The 19390-nt window shown below is 39.2% G+C and overlaps 2 protein-coding genes across 3 annotated transcripts in view; one reads left to right on the top strand and one right to left on the bottom strand.

Moving 5' to 3' along the window:
- The window catches only part of LOC133631437 (uncharacterized), a 15456-nt gene extending 11670 nt beyond the window's left edge, over window positions 1-3786 (bottom strand). The window contains exon 1 of the mRNA XM_062023639.1: window positions 3769-3786. Within this exon, the coding sequence (XP_061879623.1) occupies window positions 3769-3786 (18 nt within the window). The remainder of the gene's footprint in view (window positions 1-3768) is intronic.
- On the top strand, window positions 1786-19390 carry pcyt1aa (phosphate cytidylyltransferase 1A, choline a). 2 transcript variants are annotated; one of them, XM_062023437.1, is made up of 9 exons: window positions 1786-2128; window positions 9639-9749; window positions 9939-10038; window positions 10120-10236; window positions 11254-11405; window positions 11476-11554; window positions 14700-14842; window positions 16806-16994; window positions 17159-19390. In XM_062023437.1, exons 2-9 carry the CDS (start codon window positions 9639-9641, stop codon window positions 17357-17359), a joined length of 1092 nt encoding a protein of 363 aa, XP_061879421.1. In that variant the 5' UTR covers window positions 1786-2128; the 3' UTR covers window positions 17360-19390. The 2 variants fall into 2 exon arrangements, with proteins under 2 accessions (XP_061879421.1, XP_061879422.1); XM_062023438.1 differs by having other exon boundaries at window positions 1786-2144.

The following is a 19390-nucleotide window of genomic DNA, read 5'->3' as shown; positions in this document are numbered from 1 at the left end:
CATATCAGTAGGTGGCAGCAGGTACTGGCGCTGCCCTTAGAATAGGGGTCACCAACGCGGTGCCCGCGGGCACCAGGTAGCCCGTAAGGACCAGATGAGTAGCCCGCTGGCCTGTTCTAAAAATAGCTCAAATAGCAGCACTTACCAGTGAGCTGCCTCTATTTTTTAAATTGTATTTATTTACTTGCAAGCTGGTCTCGCTTTGCTCAACATTTTTAATTCTCAGAGAGACAAAACTCAAATAGAATTTGAAAATCCAAGAAAATATTTTAAAGACTTGGTCTTCACTTGTTTAAATAAATTCATTCATTTTTTTACTTTGCTTCTTACAACTTTCAGAAAGACAATTTTAGAGAAAAAATACAACTTTAAAAATTATTTTAGGATTTTCAAACACATATACCTTTTTACCTTTTAAATTCCTTCCTCTTCTTTCCTGACAATTTAAATCAATGTTCAAGTAAATTTATTTTTTTTATTGTAAAGAATGATAAATACATTTTAATTTAATTCTTCATTTTAGCTTCTGTTTTTTCGACGAAGAATATTTGTGAAATATTTCTTCAAACTTATTATGATTAAAATTCAAAAAAATTATTCTGGCAAATCTAGAATATCTGTAGAATCAAATTTAAATCTTATTTCAAAGTCTTTTGAATTTCTTTCAAAATTTTTGTTCTGGAAAATCTAGAAGAAATAATGATTTGTCTTTGTTAGAAATATAGCTTGGTCCAATTTCTTATATATTCTAACAAAGTGCAGATTGGATTTTAACCTATTTAAAACATGTCATCAAAATTCTAAAATTAATCTTAATCAGGAAAAATTACTGATGTTCCATAAATTCTTTTTTTTATTTTTTCAAACAGATTCGAATAATTGAATTTTGAATTTTAAAGAGTCGAAAGTGAAGATAAACTATGTTTAAAAATTTAATTTTTTCTCCACTTTTAAACCGTTCAGTTAAGTGTTTTTTTCATCATTTATTCCCTACAAAAAACCTTCCGTAAAAGGAAAAAAAATGTACGACGGACTGACAGACAGAAATACCCATTTTCTTATATATATAGATTTATTTATTTAGCTATTCTTGTTTAAATCACATTACATGTAACTTACAAATGCCAGGCTTCCCACTAACTGACAAAGAAACAGATAACAGATTTGGTGTCCAGTTCAAAGTGTGACATGATTTATTAAAAAAATTGAGAGTTGACTTTTGTATTTTACATGAGTTATTATTTGTACAAACATGGTGCAAAGTAATTCATGATTTGTTAAAAAATGTTAGTGGCTAGCTAGTTAAAATGGGATATTGTGATTTCACAAGACTGTCTTAGAAGTGATCATTTGAAAATGTTCAATTTGAAAAATGTGCACTTAGAGAAAATATAAAAATAAAGTGTTGCATATTGATATTTATCTGTTTCTATATATATTTATTGTGAGGAATCATTAAGAGGATCAGTGTTTCAACAAAAATAAATATCATTAATTATTACTAATAACAGAGTTAAAGGTAAATTGAGCAAATTGGCTATTTCTGGCAATTTATTTAAGTGTGTATCAAACTGGTAGCCCTTCGCATTAATCAGTACCCAAGAAGTAGCCCTTGGTTTCAAAAAGGTTGGTGACCCCTGCCTTAGAAGATGTCTATGGGCATGGCGACATTTAACAACCTTCCCGGGGCTACTGCGCATGCTCGTCACTACTGTTGCATGTTGGGTAGTGTAGTTCTTATATCCTAGCGCATAACATCACATTGACTGCAGCCAATTGTGTTACTCCAGCAGGTGGCAGCACTGCCCACAACAAACCCGGAAATGTAGTTTCTTGCCAATCACTTCCGCATACTGCAATGTTGCACTTGTGTAGTTGAGGAGTGGTTGTAGTTTAATCTGTCACTGCTGACACGTCTCTGCTATGTGCAGCCTTCCACTGCTGACACTTCTCTGCTATGTGCAACCTTCCACGGCGACTTGTTTCACCTTAACTAGCTAGTTAGCTTCAGCAGCTAAGCCAGCTAGCAGCAGTAGACTGGGAGTTAGCTTAGCCAAAGCCGCGCTAGCTCGGCGCTAACAGGCAGGAAGACAACAACCGCTGAGGAAAAGCCGCACATCGGACAAAAGTGAGTAAACAATAAAGTGAGTAAACAATAAGGTGAAGAAGAACAAAGACAAGTTAGCGTCTTGTTGTAAAGCTCAAAGCTGCTCAACCAGTGTCACTTGTTTAATAAGAAGTCACTAACTGCACCTGATAGACTTCTTCTTTTCAATCACTGCGCTTTATAACATGTCTGACATGCCATATAGTTGTGTATAAAAGTGCCATATAGTTGTGTATAAAAGTGCCATATAGATGTGTATAAAAGTGCCATATGGATGTGTATAAAAGTGCCATATAGTTGTGTATAAAAGTGCCATATAGTTGTGTATAAAAGTGCTATATAGTTGAGTGAGTGCCATAAAAGTTGACTTTCCATTCCAGCGGAAGGCAAATGAGGCCTTACGTGTCCTCCAGTGACGTCATAGAAACGTTCTGTATGCTACATTTGATCATGCACTAAATATCACACACTTTCTGTATGCTACATTCCATCATGCACTAAATATCACACACTTTCACAAGATCATCTTCTTCAGTGCATGCATGTTCTCAAGCTGGAAAGTTGTGGAGTATTTCTCTTTTCTCTGTGTCAAATAGGACAATATATGTTTTTAATTCCCAGAATTTGTATGAAGAAGCAGAGTATGTTCAGTCCTACTCCTTCTCCAAGTTACAGATTGACCTAATGATGTGTTGGATTATTTGAATTGCATTACAACTATAGACACTAATACTGGTCTCAAACTGAAGGCCCAGGGGCTGGATATGTCCCGCCACATCTTTTAATGTGGCCCGTGAAAGCCTGGAAATAATCTACCTCATCTTTCCTACTAAATTCATTATTTGCATTTTGACTGGAAAAAAAACAATTAATGTATGAAATTGCATATGTTTTGAACTTTAATATCTGCTCATGCAACAAATATTATATTATTATGCCCATTTTCCACCAAAAGTTTAGGAACTTTTGGTTCCCGTAGAAGTGTGTGGTTTGTGTTTCCACTGCATTTCACAGGTCAGGTAGTTTATAAAAATTTGGCTGATGACGAATGGAGGAGTGGTTTACTATATTTAATCTACACTGATACTATGGTAATAAACAGACATTATTAGGTCACACTTATTTTACTAAAAAGTAAGTAATTGTAATGCAAAGCAATAATATACAAAATGATATGATTTATACAATAAAGTGTACCGAATTGTTCATAAAAAGTCAAGTTTTTGCCCGCAATGTCCAACAGTCAGAAAGTCGTCCTCTCAGTAAATGATGAATTCATGCTGAGTTCCTTTTGGTCCATTTCAGCTGTAAATAACAATATATAAATGCCAGGGTTTATCTGTAAATAACAATATGTCCATAATAAATGTCAGTGTTTATCTGTAAATAACAATATATAAATAATAAATGTCAGTGTTTATCTGTAAATAGCAATATATCAATAATAAATGTCAGTGTTTATCTGTAAATAACAATATATCAATAATAAATGTCACTGTTTATCTCACGCCGACACTACAAACACATTGCCTTTAGCATTAGCTTGTTAGCAGTAGCATTCTGTTTACTCCTATTGAGGCAAATAACGACACAAATGGAGTGTCACTCACTACTTTTACAACATGTAATAAGATAAATATTTAATATTTGATGTTATTTACCTCATGTGCCGCCTCCATTGTTTCCACATTTATCCAATGAAGTCCGAGTAGTAAGCAGCTGAGGTCGCCGTATACACTTTTGAAAGAGTCCTTCCACTTCTCATACATTGGAGTATTGAAATGAAATTTGTACAAATAATAAACCGTATAGAGTTTAAAGACTACGACTGAGTAAAAACAGTGCAAAATAGTTCCACTGATCAGCGCTCTTCAGCACTAAGATGCCACACAAAAGTTCCTGCATTTTGAAACTTTCTTTTGTTCTTCTTTCTCTCCCTTGTCAACTTAGTTGTCCTAGAAAATACACAAGAAATAAACAAGTTGCTGCATATATTTCAATGGCGGTCGTGTGTTTGAAAGGGAAGTTTTAGGAAGGCCCCCCACTGTGTTCAACCAATCACTGATAGACGCCCCCCAAAAGGTTCCTGGTCGCTTGGAAAAGTCCCACCGAGCTAGGAGGAACTCCGAAAGGTTCCTTAAGAACTAAATCTACCCGGGTAGTTTTTGGTGGAAACACGGGGGGAACTTATTTACCCGGGTAAGTTCCTGAGGTGGAAAAGGGTCTATTATTAGAGGTGGGAATCAATACCACCCCATTCCCATTCCTGGGGTGAGGACTCGATTCAGAATCAATTCTCAATTCAACACAATCCTCAATTCAATTTTCAATCCATGTACTTGCCATGTAACATTTGATATAATAATCATAGTAAAACAGGTTATAGGTTACAAAACCTTCTGGTTGCTGACATCCACGCGCAGAGAGTAAGCATGGAGAAGCCCTAAAAATTGATTCTTAAAAAAAACTGTTTTTGAAAATTGTTAATCAATTTAGAATCGACATAAATAAGAATTACAATTTGGATGTGAATTTTTTCCATATTTTTTTTAGAAACCCATAATTATTAATTTGTTGGTAAAAATAAAACAATACTTAAATATCTACTTGTCAACATGACTTATGATTTCAAAGCAAGTTGGACATGAATTTGCAATAATATAATGAGGTGATTCACTGTTTAAAGCGGCCCTCTAAGTGCGATGTGGCCCTCAATGAACAGGAGTCTGACACATCTTCCCTGAAGGTGACTATGACTGGAGAGGAATTGTCCTCAAAAAAGAATGTCTGCACAGATTTGTCACTCTTGTTTACACTAAAGTTATTTCAGAGCTGAGTGTCTTAGCAGGCCCGGCTTGTAATTGTCTGCACTTTTATGACCAGCACAGCTGCAAACTTCTCTCATGAGTGGTGAGTTCAACAAGTCCTAAGTATCCGACCGGTTGGATGTTTAAAAATAACAAGCACACCCTTTAATAACCCTGCTGTATTGTGTGTAGCATGTATGGAATGGAGCCTCCACCTCTGTGGATTCTGTGTTTGTAGTTGACAATGTTTAGAACTCTTTTCTTTCAATTCAGCCAGACAAGCAGGCCAGTTCAAAGACAATTTATTCATTCATTTTTTCTAGTATTTTCACTGTTGTGTTAAGTGGGAGTCTATCCCAGCTGAGCCAACACATTTGGTGCAAATCTATGCCATCTACGGCAAAGAAGTCTGCTATGTGAACCACTATTGATGGACGTGACAACTATGACATGTTTTAAAATCATACTGATAAAGTCAAATAGACATGAAAGGTAACATTACATTACTGCATTGCAAACAACAAATGTTATCAGCTTGTGGTTACAACTCCTCCCAGTAGGTGGTGATACGCTGCTTCTTGCTTGACACCTCTCATACGCACCTGCTCTGCCAGAGAATAACAAGACATTGCAGAAGGGATCAGATTCGGCAACTTAGCAAATGTGACGCTATATTTAACGAGTATTCAGAGGTCTCTAAATCAGGACTGGGTCATATAATTGATGACAGCAGACTTTGGTCGGATCGGATGATGTTTCTTGTGGGATGGGAGAATAATGTTGAATGTAAATATGAACTTCTATGGCTGGACTCTGTTTAAGCACTCTGTACAAACCACTGCAACAACCAAAGATTGTATAGTGAGAGAGGGTGATCTATCACAGTGTTTCCCAAATAGTTCCCTGAGGGGGTCACAAGCAGAAGTGGAGATTTTTCATTATTTGTTTCCACTGTTTGTATACACACGCCTGCAGCTAGGTGGCAGCAGTGCACACATGTCAGAGGAACAGGTGTGTACAGATCTAGCAGAGGTAGAGAAGTTAGTGACAGGAATGCAAATCAAAAGTGAGTTGTTAGTTGCACGGACAGAATGTAAGTCACACAGTGGGAATGACTAAATATCAAGTTGTCAATACAGAGAGGTCATATTCATTTCTCTACCCATGACAGAACATTATTGACAAACACTGATCTAGTGATCAACACTAAGTACATCTGCAGTTAGTTCCAGCAACTTCTTTTTGTCACCTGAAAAACTCCATAGGACATGACCTTTGTGTCTGTAACGGAGTTAATACCGTGCCTGTGGACACTGACATGTACATGACCTTTGTGTCTTTAACGGGAGTTAGGGCCGTGCCTGTGGACACTGACATGTACATGACCTTTGTGTCTTTAACGGGAGTTAATACCGTGCCTGTGGACACTGACATGTACGTGACCTTTGTGTCTTTAACGGGAGTTAGGGCCGTGCCTGTGGACACTGACATGTACATGACCTTTGTGTCTTTAACAGGAGTTAGGACCGTGCCTGTGGACACTGACATGTACATGACCTTTGTGTCTTTAACGGGAGTTAATACCGTGCCTGTGGACACTGACATGTACGTGACCTTTGTGTCTTTAACGGGAGTTAGGGCCGTGCCTGTGGACACTGACATGTACATGACCTTTGTGTCTTTAACGGGAGTTAGGGCCGTGCCTGTGGACACTGACATGTACATGACCTTTGTGTCTTTAACGGGAGTTAGGACCGTGCCTGTGGACACCGACATGTACATGACCTTTGTGTCTTTAACGGGAGTTAGGGCCGTGCCTGTGGACACTGACATGTACATGACCTTTGTGTCTTTAACGGGAGTTAGGGCCGTGTCTGTGGACACTGACATGTACATGACCTTTGTGTCTTTAACGGGAGTTAGGGCCGTGCCTGTGGACACTGACATGTACATGACCTTTGTGTCTTTAACGGGAGTTAGGACCGTGCCTGTGGACACTCTGACATGTGAGCACGCCTCTCAGCAAGCTCAGCTGAAGTCAATCAGCAGCTAATGTGGATGTGTCACATGTCCATGTGACGGCAGCCAGACTTCACTTTCTTTGCAATATCATCCAACTGGGGCCACAAGTGGGCGTTGTTGTGCTGGTGGGGCTTCCTGTTTCTGCAGACTTCTTAACCTCCGTCCAGAGTTTCAAAATAAGATCTCCAGTCCGTAGGGGTCTGAACGTTCGCAAGCTGCCGTAAGTCGTCTAAGAATGTTGGTCCAATTACATCTTAATGACTAATCCATCTCTCAGACAGTCCTAACTTTAAGCATAGGCAAACGTCAGTTAGCGTCAAACTACAGTGAATGGCTAAGGCAGCTTTCGAGCGGCTTGGTCTGGTTTCATTTACTAATATTACAAAAGTATGATTTCAGGGAGGCTCCATGGTAGTTGAAAATAATGAGATGTAAATGTTGTGAACATTTTCATGTTCATTGGACAATTCTCTCTCTGCCCTTGATATATAGTAAGTGTATATGTATGTATATATAGTATATTTGTAATTATATATATATGTAATTATATATATATATATATATATATATATATATATATATATATATATATATATATATATATATATATATATATATATATATATATAGTGTATATATATATATATATATAATGTGTATATATATAATGTATATATATATATATATATATATATATATATATATATATATATATATATAATGTATAAAAAGATAAGTATATATGCATTTTTGTATATATATGTATATGTATATATATATATGTGTGTACATATGCATATATGTTAATATATGTGTTTAACTGCTTATGCATATTTATATGTACATATATCTATATATGTATGTATGCATGCATGCATATACGTAATTATGTATACTGTATTTTCAGGACTATAGAGCGCACTGGGATATAAGCCGCACTCACTAAATTTTTAGAATTAAACAAATATTTTCCATAAGCTGCATATATATATATATATATATATATATATATATATATATATATATATATATATATATATATATATATATATATATATATATATATATATATATATATATATATATATATATATATGAAATATTTTGTAAATGTTTATTTATATACCTTAATTGTTTAAAAAAACTGTGTCTGTAACATGGCAGTAAAACGGCTGATCAAATAAAACAGAAGTCATGGTCATGGACCCACTAACTGCGGAAGCTAGCTCTCCAATCAGCAAAACAGACTCAATAACTCAACGGTGACAGCTTGGTAAATTTACTAAGAAAACAATAGAAAATGAGTTCCACTGTAAGTTAATACTAACACAGAAACTTGTAAACATGCTAGCATATTAGCTCGTTCTAACTTTATGTAATAAGTCATTACATTACAATAGCATGTACAAATATGCATGAAAACACTCCTACAGACATCACACATGGGACACTTTAGTACGTATAAACAGTTTTAGTTACAAAGGTCCTGGGTTCAATCCTGCGCTCGGGATCTTTTTGTGTGGAGTTTGCATGTCCTCCCCGTGACTGTGTGGGTTCCCTCCGGGTACTCCGGCTTCCTCCCACCTCCAAAGACATGCACCTGGGGATAGGTTGATTGGCAACACTAAATTGACCCTAGTGTGTGAATGTGAGTGTGAATGTTGTCTGTCTATCTGTGTTGGCCCTCTGATGAGGTGGCGACTCGTCCAGGGTGTACCCCGCCTTCCGCCCGGTTGTAGTTGAGATAGGCTCCAGCGCCCCCCGCGACCCCGAAGGGAATAAGTGGTAGAAAATGGATGGATGGATGGTAAGAATCCATACGCTATGCACAGCTGGAAGCCAAACGGAACTCCGGTTGAAAAATCCTCAAATCAAATCACTACCTGTAAATGAAGGACACTTGCAGTGAGCAAACTCCTCCATAAGATGGCGACATCGCACAAACAATAAAACACTTTCTCGGTGTATTTGCTTGTTTGTTTGTTTTTTACTATTTTTATTGTGGCTGTTATGGAAGAAGCTGAGGAGGGAGGTGATGGGAAGGTGTCAATGCAGCTTACTTTGCAGCTTACTTAACACTGGTATAAAAGCTACACAGGATTACAAGTCCTGGCATAAATTGTTCATTTCCCTTCATGTGAAAATGGAGTTTGTTAATGTCTCTCATGTGAGACAAATGTTGTTTTGCACTTGTCATTTTGCCACTGTTGAAACAGTCATTTATATATATATACACACATATACTTTATATATATGTGTGTACAGTATATGCTGAAGTTGAATAAACGTTGCCAGCTCAGACTGGCATGAACAGACAAAACTTGGATGTTTTATTTAGATGAATAGAATTACTTAAGTTAGTTGCTTAAAATAAAGCAAATTGCCCAATACAAATGTCCAAGGATGTGCCCGAATTGAATGATAAAAAGATTACAATAACGTAAAAGTGCCAAGGAGCTATGCCTTGTGAAACTATACGCGATCGGTCAATGAAACGCTCTGCAGAAATGGCCATTGGGCATTGTGTCATGAAGGAAAAGGTCCAGGCTGCAGCTGGACCCTTCGCACTCTTTGGAAGTGGTGACTGGATGTTGTATCTCAGGGATGGAGAAGAAAGCAGACACTTGTGTGTGTGACCACGCTGTAGTGTGTGCAGAGATCTCTGTCTCAGTCAGACCAGATGTCTTTGTCCTTTGACCCAGATGCAGAGCTCCAGCGTGCCATCGCTCCCGTCCCGAAAGAGGAAACGAGATGTCTCCAATGTAGACAACGAGGTGGCAGCGAAGATTGGGAAAATCGCCAGATGTACTGTGGTAAGTTGGCACTTTCAAGGTGTGTGTGTCTACTTGTATGCTACACTATCTGTTGATCTACGCATGATCAAAGACTTGATTATTTGCTGGGAACATTTAGCTTGTTGGCCCATTGACTTGTGTGACTTCATAATGACATATTACTGACAATTGTTCTTTCCTCTTGTGCTTTCTGCGTGGCTCCATTAGGGCTTGAAGCACCCTGCACCTTTCGCAGATGAGCTGGTGCCAGCTGATGCTCAGCCATACCAGAGAGTCAACATGGAGGAGGCCAAACGGGGAACACCACGTGAGTCTTTAACTCTTATCATTCATCTCCCTTTTGTCCATGAACACATACTAGGTCTTTGGTGGATGTTTTGTTTTTCAGCTGACCGGCCAGTGCGAGTGTATGCAGATGGAATCTTTGATGTTTTCCACTCAGGACACGCCAGGGCTCTGATGCAGGCAAAATGTCTCTTCCCCAATACACACCTCATAGTTGGAGGTAACTGTACATCTTCCCCAATACACACCTCATAGTTGGAGGTAATTGTACATCTTCCCCAATACACACCTCATAGTTGGAGGTAATTGTACATCTTCCCCAATACACACCTCATAGTTGGAGGTAATTGTACATCTTCCCCAATACACACCTCATAGTTGGAGGTAATTGTACATCTTCCCCAATACACACCTCATAGTTGGAGGTAACTGTACATCTTCCCCAATACACACCTCATAGTTGGAGGTAACTGTACATCTTCCCCAATACACACCTCATAGTTGGAGGTAACTGTACATCTTCCCCAATACACACCTCATAGTTGGAGGTAATTGTACATCTTCCCCAATACACACCTCATAGTTGGAGGTAACTGTACATCTTCCCCAATACACACCTCATAGTTGGAGGTAACTGTACATCTTCCCCAATACACACCTCATAGTTGGAGGTAACTGTACATCTTCCCCAATACACACCTCATAGTTGGAGGTAACTGTACATCTTCCCCAATACACACCTCATAGTTGGAGGTAATTGTACATCTTCCCCAATACACACCTCATAGTTGGAGGTAATTGTACATCTTCCCCAATACACACCTCATAGTTGGAGGTAATTGTACATCTTCCCCAATACACACCTCATAGTTGGAGGTAACTGTACATCTTCCCCAATACACACCTCATAGTTGGAGGTAATTGTACATCTTCCCCAATACACACCTCATAGTTGGAGGTAATTGTACATCTTCCCCAATACACACCTCATAGTTGGAGGTAATTGTACATCTTCCCCAATACACACCTCATAGTTGGAGGTAACTGTACATCTTCCCCAATACACACCTCATAGTTGGAGGTAATTGTACATCTTCCCCAATACACACCTCCTAGTTGGAGGTAATTGTACAGTCTGTGGTTTACTTGGCACACCCATTGGATTGTGTCTGGTGTGTCTGGCTTTGAAAACCTGATCATATCATTTATTGTGTTTATTCTCCCATCTTGTTCCAAGTGTGCAGCGATGACCTGACACACAAGTACAAGGGCTTCACAGTCATGAACGAAGACGAGCGCTACGACGCTGTGTGTCACTGTCGCTACGTGGACGAAGTGGTGCGCAACGCCCCCTGGACGCTGTCGCCAGAGTTTCTGGGCAAACATCGCGTGAGTCAATAAAAGCCCTTTAAAGACCATCATGCACCTTGTTGAAAGAACACATCACTGTGTTGAGCAGATTGACTTTGTGGCCCATGATGACATCCCTTACTCCTCTGCCGGCAGTGACGACGTCTACAAGCACATCAAGGAAGCAGGTAACCAAACACTTTTTGTTTTCTTTGTCTATCTGGGAAAATTAAAAAAGAAAAAACAGCAAAAACGGGGCCATAAAATCTTAAATAAAATATATATATTTTTAAAAGCCTGAATATAATATATAGACAAAACTAGGATCATCTCTGAGTGAGATCGGCCGATACCAATACCGGTATCAATCACATGTAATTAGGGATGGGTACAAAATCCGGTACTTTTTTGGCACCAACTGAATTCCAAATCCAAGGATGCCATGTTTCGGTACTTGGGTTGCGCGTGATGTCATGCCTGGTTGCCGACTTAGCGAGCTCTCTGCACCTGGCAATCACTCCACCTGCCACCTGGCAATCACTCCACCTGCCACCTGGCAATCACTCCACCTGCCACCTGGCAATCACTCCACCTGGCACCTGGCAATCACTCCACCAACTACCTCTAGGCAATGTTGCAATTTTCAATGTCAACAAAGAAATTGACTCAAAACTGCTCCAATGTTAGCAAAGTAAGGTTCCACTTTTACACAAATCATGTGCTAGCTTGATGCTAATATACATTGGCTTTGCTATTGACATGCGACTTATTAGCATTATCAATTCAAAGAACACCTTCAAATGTATTAATGCAAACTACAACTAAGATTGACATTACAGTCAAACAGCTGGTTTGTACTAAGTACAATACTTACAGTAACATAGCAGCAGAAGTGGCCAACAGACCCTAAAACAGGCCTGGGCAATTATTTTGACTGGGGGGCCAAATTTAGAGAAAAACGTGTCTGGGGGCCGGTATATCTATTTTTAGGAACACTAATACAAAACCTCACAAAAATGTCTGATTGAATGCTAAAAACGTTATGACAGACCGCCTTAAAAAACAGAATGGAATTTTAATTTTTTTTTACTGAATGAGACACCCAGAATGTTCAAACTCATAAACTTTATTTTTTTTTGCAAATAATAATTAACTTAGAATTTCATGGCTGCAACACGTGCCAAAGTAGTTGGGAAAGGGCATGTTCACCACTGTGTTACATGGCCTTTCCTTTTAACAACACTCAGTAAAGGTTTGGGAACTGAGGAGACACATTTTTGAAGCTTCTCAGGTGGAATTCTTTCCCATTCTTGCTTGATGTACAGCTTAAGTTGTTCAACAGTCCGGGGGTCTCCCTTGTGCTATTTTAGGTTTCATAATGCGCCACACATTTTCAATGGGAGACAGGTCTGGACTACAGGCAGGCCAGTCTAGTACCCGCACTCTTTTACTATGAAGCCACGTTGATGTAACACGTGGCTTGGCATTGTCTTGGTAACGTTGCTTGGATGGCAACATATGTTGCTCCAAAAGCTGTATGTACCTTTCAGCATTAATGGTGCCTTCACAGATGTGTAAGTTACCCATGTCTTGGGCACTAATACACCCCCATACCATCACACATGCTGCCTTTTACACTTTGCGCCTATAACCATCCGGATGGTTCTTTTCCTCTTTGGTCCGGAGGACACGACGTCCACAGTGTCCAAAAACAATTTGAAATGTGGACTCGTCAGACCACAGAACACTTTTACACTTTGTGTCAGTCCATCTTAGATGAGCTCAGGCCCAGCGAAGCCGAATCCGACGGCGTTTCTGGGTGTTGTTGATAAACGGTTTTCGCCTTTCATAGGAGAGTTTTAACTTGCACTTCCAGATGTAGCGACCAGCTGTAGTACTTTTATACCCAATCATGGCACCCACCTGTTCCCAATTTGCCTGTTCACCTGTGGGATGTTCCAAATAAGTGTTTGATGAGCATTCCTCAACTTTATCAGTATTTATTGCCACCTTTCCCAACTTCTTTGTCATGTGTTGCTGGCATCAAATTCTAAAGTTAATGATTATTTGTAAAAAAATTAAATGTTTATCAGTTTGAACATCAAATATGTTGTCTTTGTAGCATATTGAACTGAATATGGGTTGAAAATGATTTGCAAATCATTGTATTCCGTTTATATTTACATCTAACACAATTTCCCAACTCATATGGAAACGGGGTTTGTACTTCTACCTATCTGCTGTTTGCTATGGTGGGAGTAGTATCTTCTATCTATTCACTTGTATCCTACCTATCTGCTGTCTTCCACAGGCATGTTTGCTATGGTGGGAGTAGTATCTTCTATCTTTTCACTTGTATGCTACCTACCTGCTGTCTTCCACAGGCATGTTTGCTATGTTGGGAGTAGTATCTTCTATCTATTCACTTGTATGCTACCTATCTGCTGTCTTCCACAGGCATGTTTGCTATGTTGGGAGTAGTATCTTCTATCTATTCACTTGTATGCTACCTATCTGCTGTCTTCCACAGGCATGTTTGCTATGTTGGGAGTAGTATCTTCTATCTATTCACTTGTGTGCTACCTATCTGCTGTCTTCCACAGGCATGTTTGCTATGGTGGGAGTAGTATCTTCTATCTTTTCACTTGTATGCTACCTATCTGCTGTCTTCCACAGGCATGTTTGCTATGTTGGGAGTAGTATCTTCTATCTATTCACTTGTACGCTACCTATCTGCTGTCTTCCACAGGCATGTTTGCTATGTTGGGAGTAGTATCTTCTATCTATTCACTTGTGTGCTACCTATCTGCTGTCTTCCACAGGCATGTTTGCTATGGTGGGAGTAGTATCTTCTATCTATTCACTTGTATCCTACCTATCTGCTGTCTTCCACAGGCATGTTTGCTATGGTGGGAGTAGTATCTTCTATCTTTTCACTTGTACGCTACCTACCTGCTGTCTTCCACAGGCATGTTTGCTATGTTGGGAGTAGTATCTTCTATCTATTCACTTGTACGCTACCTATCTGCTGTCTTCCACAGGCATGTTTGCTATGTTGGGAGTAGTATCTTCTATCTATTCACTTGTACGCTACCTATCTGCTGTCTTCCACAGGCATGTTTGCTATGGTGGGAGTAGTATCTTCTATCTATTCACTTGTATGCTACCTATCTGCTGTCTTCCACAGGCATGTTTGCTATGTTGGGAGTAGTATCTTCTATCTATTCACTTGTGTGCTACCTATCTGCTGTCTTCCACAGGAATGTTTGCTATGTTGGGAGTAGTATCTTCTATCTATTCACTTGTATGCTACCTATCTGCTGTCTTCCACAGGCATGTTTGCTCCCACCCAGCGGACAGAAGGCATCTCCACCTCTGACATCATCACACGTATTGTCCGAGACTACGACTTGTACGTCAGGCGCAACCTGCAGAGGGGCTACACAGCCAAGGAGCTCAACGTCAGCTTCATCAATGTGAGAAAACACAAGTGACATATATATTTTGATTCTGAAGAAACAGTGATTGTTGAAAGACAGGAATTGACGCTGTGGCACATTTGTTTACATGCCAGTTAAAGAATAAATGTGATGTCCGTGTCTCCTCTACTTAACAGACATAACAATATGACAAATATATGACACTATATACATCCATTCATACTTTAGATTACTTTACTGTCACCTCAAAAACACTAATTTTTAAGACTTTTATTTTATTTTGTAGTAGAAGCCACTTCAACTTCCTTTGTTTTCACTTTATGGAAGTGTGCATGCAAGTGACGTGGGGGCCACATTGGGACCAAATTGGGGCCACATTGGGACCACATTGGGACCACATTGGGGCCACATGGGACCACATTGGGGCCACATTGGGACCACATTGGGGCCACATTGGGACCACATTGGGGCCACATGGGGCCTGTGCGTGTTTACACTGATAAAAATCCAATTTTACTTGCAGTCAGCTGGAAAATATCAGGGGCCGTACTTATCAAGCTTCTTAGAATTACTCCTAAGAAGTCTGCTAAGAGTTGACTTAAGAGTAAATAAATTCTTCGCTGAAAGCTGCACTTAAAAGTTAGTTATCAAGCGTCTTACTCACACTTTCAGCGAAGTGTAGGACTGAATCTTAAGTGTCACACTCAGAGCTGAATTACGACATTACTATGTGCCGTAAACGGAATTTTAGGTGACGTCATTTCTGTGTCCATAGAAATGACCAATCACGGAAGGGAATCCGTTGTCTAAGAATAAAGAAATATCTTGGAAATATTTAAGTGGACAATGGGAGTGTATATTTTGACAATAAACTACAAAATAATACAAAACAAACTAGTCCCCGCCGGCACTCACGCTACCGCTCCCTCTCTTCTATCGCCCACACACTCACTGACGTCACTCACCTCACGGCCACACACATACGCTACTGTCATAACATTTTCTTTCCAATTCATTAATTAGGCAACTAATTTGAAACTGGTGTGGGTGGCTCTATATATACTAGCCCACTGCAGACACATACAGAAATCAACAAGGAATCGAAAAGTATTAAATCTGTGACAAAAATAATATCCGCTCCGTCTAAACGATACCGTTTGATCAGCTGCTCGTCATCAAAAAAAAAAAAACATTGTTCCGTTCCCTGAACGTTCGCGCACGTCTCTCTCGCCTCAGTGCCATCCCCTGCTGGCAACTCCTAACTACTTAAGACACCCCTGAAGGTCTCTTGAATATCGTGGAGAGTAGGAGTGATTCTTAGACTTAAGAACGTTGATAAAAAGCTTTTATTCTTAAGTTTGAGAGTAGGACTAAATTTCGCAAATTCTCAGGACTTAAGTGTAAAATGGCACTCTAAGAAGCTCGATAAGTACGGCCCCAGATCTCCAAAAAGTGTGATTTGTGCCACTTTGTCCTGCAGTGTGAACATAGTCTTTGTGTGTTCTATTAGTGGGTGTGTTGTATGTGATCTACTAAGACTGTTGTCCTGCAGTGTGAACGCAGTCTTTGTGTGTTGTATGTGATCTACTAAGACTGTTGTCCTGCAGTGTGAACGCAGTCTTTGTGTGTTGTATGTGATCTACTAAGACTGTTGTCCTGCAGTGTGAAAGTAGTCTTTGTGTGTTACATGTGATCTACTAAGACTGTTGTCCTGCAGTGTGAACATAGTCTTTGTGTGTTCTATTAGTGGGTGTGTTGTATGTGACCTACTAAGACTGTTGTCCTGCAGTGTGAACGTAGTCTTTGTGTGTTACATGTGATCTACTAAGACTGTTGTCCTGCAGTGTGAACATAGTCTTTGTGTGTTCTATTAGTGGGTGTGTTGTATGTGATCTACTAAGACTGTTGTCCTGCAGTGTGAACGCAGTCTTTGTGTGTTACATGTGATCTACTAAGACTGTTGTCCTGCAGCGTGAACACAGTCTTTGTGTGTTCCCAGGAGAAGAAGTACCACCTGCAGGAGCGTGTGGACAAGGTGAAGAGGAAGGTACGAGACGTTGAGGAGAAGAGCAAAGAGTTTGTCCTCAAGGTGGAGGAGAAGAGCATTGACCTCATCCAGAAGTGGGAGGAGAAATCCAGGGAGTTCATTGGCAACTTCCTGCAGATGTTTGGACCTGAGGGAGCGCTGGTGAGGATGGAGACCACCATAGTCTATGTAGGCAGGACTGACCACTGTCTCTGTGTGTGTCTCTCTGTGTGTGTGTGTGTGTGTGTGTGTGTGTGTGTGTGTGTGTGTGTGTGTGTGTGTGTGTGTGTGTGTGTGTGTGTGTGTGTGTGTGTGTGTGTCCACAGAAGCACATGCTGAAGGAGGGCAAAGGTCGCATGCTGCAGGCCATCAGCCCCCGCCAAAGCCCGAGCAGCAGTCCTGCCCGCGAGGAGCGCTCGCCCTCACCCACCTTCCGTCTGCCCTTCTTTAACAAGACCTCCCCGCCCCACTACAGCGGGGCACGGGGCTACCTGGTCAGCGAGGACGATGAAGACGATGACAACTAAAGTAGTACGGCCAGTTCTGAAACTGAGCTGTCAAGTAGCCATGTTTTCCTCCAGAACCTTCTTTTGTCGACATTTAGCACTTGGCGTCACATGACCATCTTTCCTGTTCTTTTTTGGTGCAGCCCCAAGTCCCGTACGTTCTTTGAGTTCATGTTGACTCTCAGGTCCTCGTACACTTTGTAGGGTTGGTTTTTAGGAGCGTCTTTCTTTCCGTGCCGAGGAGAGGGTCTTGCACATGAAACTACAAACTGCGTGTCTATTTTGGGAAATGATAGGAAAGTAAAGGTGAGCGTGTGCAAGAGACTGATCATGCATGATTGATTGTGTCAGCTGCAGCCATCTTTATGTTGCTGGTGCAAATAATGATCTTATTTGTGTGCTTGGGACGTGATGATCAAAGGACATGAACGCCTATTTACAACTCTTAAACTGTGTCTCGCTTTTAAAGAAACAATGTCACACATACACTAATGAACCCCCAGATGATGAGCTCTCACTAATTTGCATCTCGGTGTTTAAAAGTGCGAGCCCTTTAGCTGAGAACTGTATTGAAATGTTCGCTGCATCACTTTGTGTACTAAGATCAATCGTGTTGCATGTGCAGTAAACACTAATGTACATCTGCAGCCTCTCATAAGATCCAATATTGCATTAACATCTTTGTAAGGGCAGCTTTAGCCAATGGGAAAAAATAAAGATGATAGTCTAAGTCAGGGGTCACCAACCTTTTTGAAAGCAAGAGCTACTTCTTGGGTACTGATTAATGCAAAGGGCTACCAGTTTGATACACACTTAAATAAATTGCCAGAAATAGCCAATTTGCTCAATTTACCTTTAACTCTATGTTATTATTAATAATTAATGATATTTACACTTAATTAATCGGTTTAAAAGAGGAGAAAACACGAAAAAAATGACAATTAATTTTGAAACATAGTTTATCTTCAATTTTGACTCTTTAAAATTCAAAATTCAACTGAAAAAAAGAAGACAAAAACTAGCTAATTCGAATCTTTTTTGAAAAAATTAAAAAAAGAATTTATGGAACATCATTAGTAATTTTTCCTGATTAAGATTAATTTTAGAATTTTGATGACATGTTTTAAATAGGTTAAAATCCAATCTGCACTTTGTTAGAATATATAACAAATTGGACCAAGCTATATTTCTAACAAAGACAAATCATTATCTCTTCTAGATTTTCCAGAACAAATTTTTTTTAAAGAAATTCAAAAGACTTTGAAATAAGATTTAAATTTGATTTTACAGATTTTCTAGATTTGCCAGAATAATTGTTTTGAATTTTAATCATAATAAGTTTGAAGAAATATTTCACAAATATTCTTCGTCGAAAAAACAGAAGCTAAAATGAAGAATTAAATTAAAATGTATTTATTAATCTTTACGATAAAAACAATAAATTTACTTGAACATTGATTTAAATTGTCAGGAAAAAAGAGAAAGGAATTTAAAAGGTAAAAAGGTATATGTGTTTAAAAATCCTAAAATCATTTTTAAGGTTGTATTTTTTCTCTAAAATTGTCTTTCTGAAAGTTATAAGAATCAAAGTAAAACATTAATGAATTTATTTAAACAAGTGAAGACCAAGTCTTTAAAATATTTTCTTGGATTTTCAAATTCTATTTGAGTTTTGTCTCTCTTAGAATTAAAAATGTCAGGCAAAGCGAGACCAGCTTGCTAGTAAATAAATAACATTTAAAAAATAGAGGCAGCTCACTGGTAAGTGCTGTTATTTGAGCTATTTTTAGAACAGGCCAGCGGGCTACTCATCTGGTCCTTACGGGCTACCTGGTGCCCGCGGGCACCGCGTTGGTGACCCCTGGTCTAAGTCACTTCTTTCTGGAAGCCTAAAACATGTCATCTCAGCCTGACTATTAACAACAACAATTGTGTATCAGCCACCAAGTGTAAATGTTTTAATAGCAATTTTAATCATCCTTTATGTCACTCTTTTTGTTTAAAGCCCCACATGTGTAAGTTGGAAATAAGAGGAACGTATTAAATGTGTTG

This window comes from Entelurus aequoreus, linkage group LG16, assembly GCF_033978785.1.
Source record: "Entelurus aequoreus isolate RoL-2023_Sb linkage group LG16, RoL_Eaeq_v1.1, whole genome shotgun sequence".
In the NCBI taxonomy this organism is placed as follows: domain Eukaryota; kingdom Metazoa; phylum Chordata; class Actinopteri; order Syngnathiformes; family Syngnathidae; genus Entelurus; species Entelurus aequoreus.
Note: the sequence above shows the minus strand (reverse complement) of the source record. Positions and strands in the feature narration are given on the sequence as shown.

Coding starts and splice junctions, on each gene's coding strand:
- pcyt1aa (XM_062023437.1), top strand. CDS start 9,639: ATGCAGAGCTCCAGCGTGCCATCGCTCCCGTCCCGAAAGAGGAAACGA. Junction 9,750..9,938: donor AAATCGCCAGATGTACTGTG/GTAAGTTGGCAC, acceptor TGGCTCCATTAG/GGCTTGAAGCACCCTGCACC. Junction 11,555..14,699: donor CAAGCACATCAAGGAAGCAG/GTAACCAAACAC, acceptor TGTCTTCCACAG/GCATGTTTGCTCCCACCCAG.